General features: G+C 55.3%; 1 protein-coding gene across 1 annotated transcript in view; it reads right to left on the bottom strand.

The window, feature by feature from the left end:
- Window positions 1-938, bottom strand: part of NMB (neuromedin B) — a 5,815-nt gene extending 4,877 nt beyond the window's left edge. Inside the window, 1 exon segment of the mRNA XM_019471269.1 lies at window positions 841-938. Coding sequence (XP_019326814.1) covers window positions 841-938 — 98 coding nt within the window.
- Between the last annotated feature and the right edge of the window lie 2,490 nt (window positions 939-3,428).

Raw genomic sequence — 3,428 nt, 5'->3', positions numbered from 1 at the left:
CTCCCTCAGGCGCCCCTCAGCCCGTCCCGCTCCCCTCGTCCCTCTGCCGGGGCCAGGACAGACCCCGCTTGCTGCCCACATCCCGGTGGGGTGCGACCCCTTAACCACAACCCTCAGAGCCCCACAGGCTCCTCACCCCTCTGCTTGTCGTCCCCCCCCCAATCCCAAACCGTCCCATCCCGCCACCCGGACGTGGTGGGAGATGGCGCCAGATCTACCGCGGAGGTGAACGGCATCGTTGCTCTGCCCTCGCCCCCAACTCCCGTGGTCCCGTCACAGGAGGCAGTCAGGGTGGGTTTACCCCTGCTCAGCACAGGCTGCCTGTTGCCTCCTGCTCCTCCATCTGCCCAGGAACGCACTCCAGCAGGACTTGCTCCACGATTTTCTCCATGATGTTACAAGTGGCCTTGCAAGGACATCAGCCAGCACCCATGGCCACCTCTCAGCACCCTTGGACACAGCCTCTCTGGGCTCACAGATTTTTATGGGTCAAGCTCTCCAAGTAATAATCACCCTGACCCTCATCCACTGATGGTTATTCTTCTCTCTGAGCCCTGCCTCCAGGTACACGGTCTGGGAGACCTTGCCGGTGAAGACTGAGGCAAAGAAGGCATGGAGTACCTCAGCTTTGTCTGTGTCCACTACCATTTGCTGCAGTGAGCAGTGGTGCCTTTGTGAACACTTTCCTTCTTCAGCTTTCCGCAACTAGAGGAGTTTGTTGAGATGCGCGAGGAACATCAGATCTTCTACAACTAGTACTACTATTTTAGTTGTAGAAGATCTGATGTTCCTCGCGCATCTCAACAAACTGAGCTTTGGCTTTCATAACATCATTCCTACAAGCCCAAGCAACATTTCCATATTTCTCTAATGGCCTGTCCATGCTTCCACCTCCTTCATACTGCCTTTTTGCACTGGAGCTCAGTCATGAGTTTCATTCCCAGTTTAGCCAAACCCATCTCCCAGTACATCTACTTGCATACCTGATTCTTGGGATGGACTTGGAAGATCCTGTCCTTAAAGACCTGCCAGCTCTGCTGAGCGTCTTCACCCTTCAGAGCTGCCTCCCAACAGGATCCCACTTACCAGCTCCCTGAACAGGGTGAAGTCCAGAGTCTGTATATCACTACTAACTTTTTACACTCCCTTCAGGATCTTGCAGACCACTATTTCCTGATCACTACACCCAAACCTGCCACTGATCATCACATTCCCCATCAGTTCCTCCTCTTCCATTAATGGGATGGAGCTATGCATGCCCAGCAACAGCACAGATGGAGCTGTGCCCAGCCACGCCATGGACAGAGATAGTGGGGGCCTGGGACATGGACTGTTTATGCCCAGAGCTCAAGTAAAGTGAAGTCCATGTAAAACTGGAAACATTTGATCAGAGGGCCCCAAGACGCAGGTTGCGCTCTGTTTCTTCTTGTCACCTGCCTGCAGCCCACAGGGGCTATCAGGCTCCCTCAGGCCCCACATTTATACAGGAGTGCTCTCAGAGGTTGTACGGCTGCAGGACAAACCTGCGTGTCTAAAATGGTAAAGAAAAGATGAGTAAGAGTGCCCAGAAATCTCGCCCAGCATGCTGGGCTCTGAGTTATCTCCAGTTTGTGTTGCATACACAGACCACTGTCAGGAAGCAGAAGGTCTGAAGGGTTGGGGGCTGACCAGAATTGGGTGGCCAGCAATGCAGCTTTCTCACCAGCCACAGCACCTGAGAGGCAAGAAGAGCAGACTCAGAGATGGTCACCAGGTTGAGGGGGAGTCCAGATCATCAGGCACATTCATGGTGATGAGGCAGGTCTCAGGGCAAGCTGCAGGTCAGGATGAGGTCTGGCGAGGGTAAGCAGGGTCACACACAGCCCAGACAGGTCCGTAGTGGTGAGGCAGGTCTGAGAACAGGTCAAGAAGTCAGTCCATAGCCAGGCACTGCTGAGCTGGAGACCAATGCTCCTACAACACAGATCAAGGAGAGACTAAGGGCCCGGGGCTGAGCTTAAATGGGTTCCTGGGCCCATGGGGGTGGAGGGTGGAGGCCCCAGGTGAGACCCATTAAGGCCTATTAGTGTCCTCAGGGCCCTGAGAGCTTCTGCCAAATTTACAGCTCCATGACTTTGCAAGGAGGTGCTGGCTGGTGGGGGAGGAAGGGCCTGAGATGACCCAGTTCTCCTGGGAACTGGCACAGGGAAGATTTATTAGCAATGCCCTTCTCAGCACTTAGCGCTGTTCAAAGGAAAAGGACTAGAGGTGATGCGTTCCTCTTCAACAGCAGGGGGTTAGAGTCCGAACTGCAAATGCAGCTCTAATGTTACGGGGAGGAAAAAAATTAAAAAGTACTCCTGCCTTAGACATGCATCCTTCCAAACTGTGCGTGCGTCCCCATGGGTGCCCAGCTGGCCGGTCAGCATGTGCTCCCTTACTGTCTGGGAGGTGTGCCATGCTGATGGGCATGGCCGACTAGGAGATGTCGCCTTCTAGTTGGTCCACCACCCATCGGGGAGGTGGCTGCCTCCGCTAGCCTTGTGTCTACCTGTGCTGGAGGTCCTGGGCTGCAACAGGGAATCTCGCTCCGCTTGCTCACCACGCTCCTTCCCTGACTGTGTTCAGCAGGAGTATTGCTGAGTAGGGCAGCGCTGGGCCCACGTCTCTGCTCACCTTTTGAGGAGATGGCCCTTTTGGGTGCTTCCCATGCACTGCGTGGGGTGCATGAATATGATGCCCACCATGGATGTGGCATTTGCAGCACCGCGGCCCTGACCCTCATGCTCACATCGTGGCAGCTTCATCTCCTCCATCAAGTCAGCTGAGAGAGGAGCCCTGAGGCCCTCTGTCCTGGTGGTGCTAGGGGGCTGTGACCACCACTTTGGCTCTGATGTCCCCTGTCAGTCGTCACAAGCCTTGCGGGAAGGTTTCACCGGTGTTTGATTGGGCTGCCTGGGATGATGCCCATGATCCCACCCTGATCTGACTTTGAACTAGACACACAACCAGAACCGACACAGACCTTTCCTCTTTTTCAGCTGGAGACCGCAGGCTGCACACATTATCTCGGTCAGGGTGTGAGAGGAGGAACACCAAGGCTGATCTGCACTGCCCCATCTGCGCCACTGCCTTCTGGAAGGAGTATTTGCAGAGCTGCTGCTGCTGCAGCTGGGGCTCCAGCTGCATAGGGGGCTGTGACCACCACTTTGGCTCTGATGTCCCCTGTCAGTCGTCACAAGCCTTGCGGGAAGGTTTCACCGGTGTTTGATTGGGCTGCCTGGGATGATGCCCATGATCCCACCCTGATCTGACTTTGAACTAGACACACAACCAGACAGACCTCAGACCTTTCCTCTTTTTCAGCTGGAGACCGCAGGCTGCATCTCGGTCAGCGGTCAGGGTGTGAGAGGAGGAACACCAAGGCTGATCTGCACTGCCACATACGC

Source organism: Aptenodytes forsteri, unplaced genomic scaffold (genome assembly GCF_000699145.1).
Source record: "Aptenodytes forsteri isolate BGI_AS27 unplaced genomic scaffold, ASM69914v1 Scaffold113, whole genome shotgun sequence".
NCBI lineage: Eukaryota > Metazoa > Chordata > Aves > Sphenisciformes > Spheniscidae > Aptenodytes > Aptenodytes forsteri.
The sequence above is the reverse complement of the archived record's forward strand: the minus strand, read 5'-3'. Positions and strand labels throughout refer to the sequence as shown.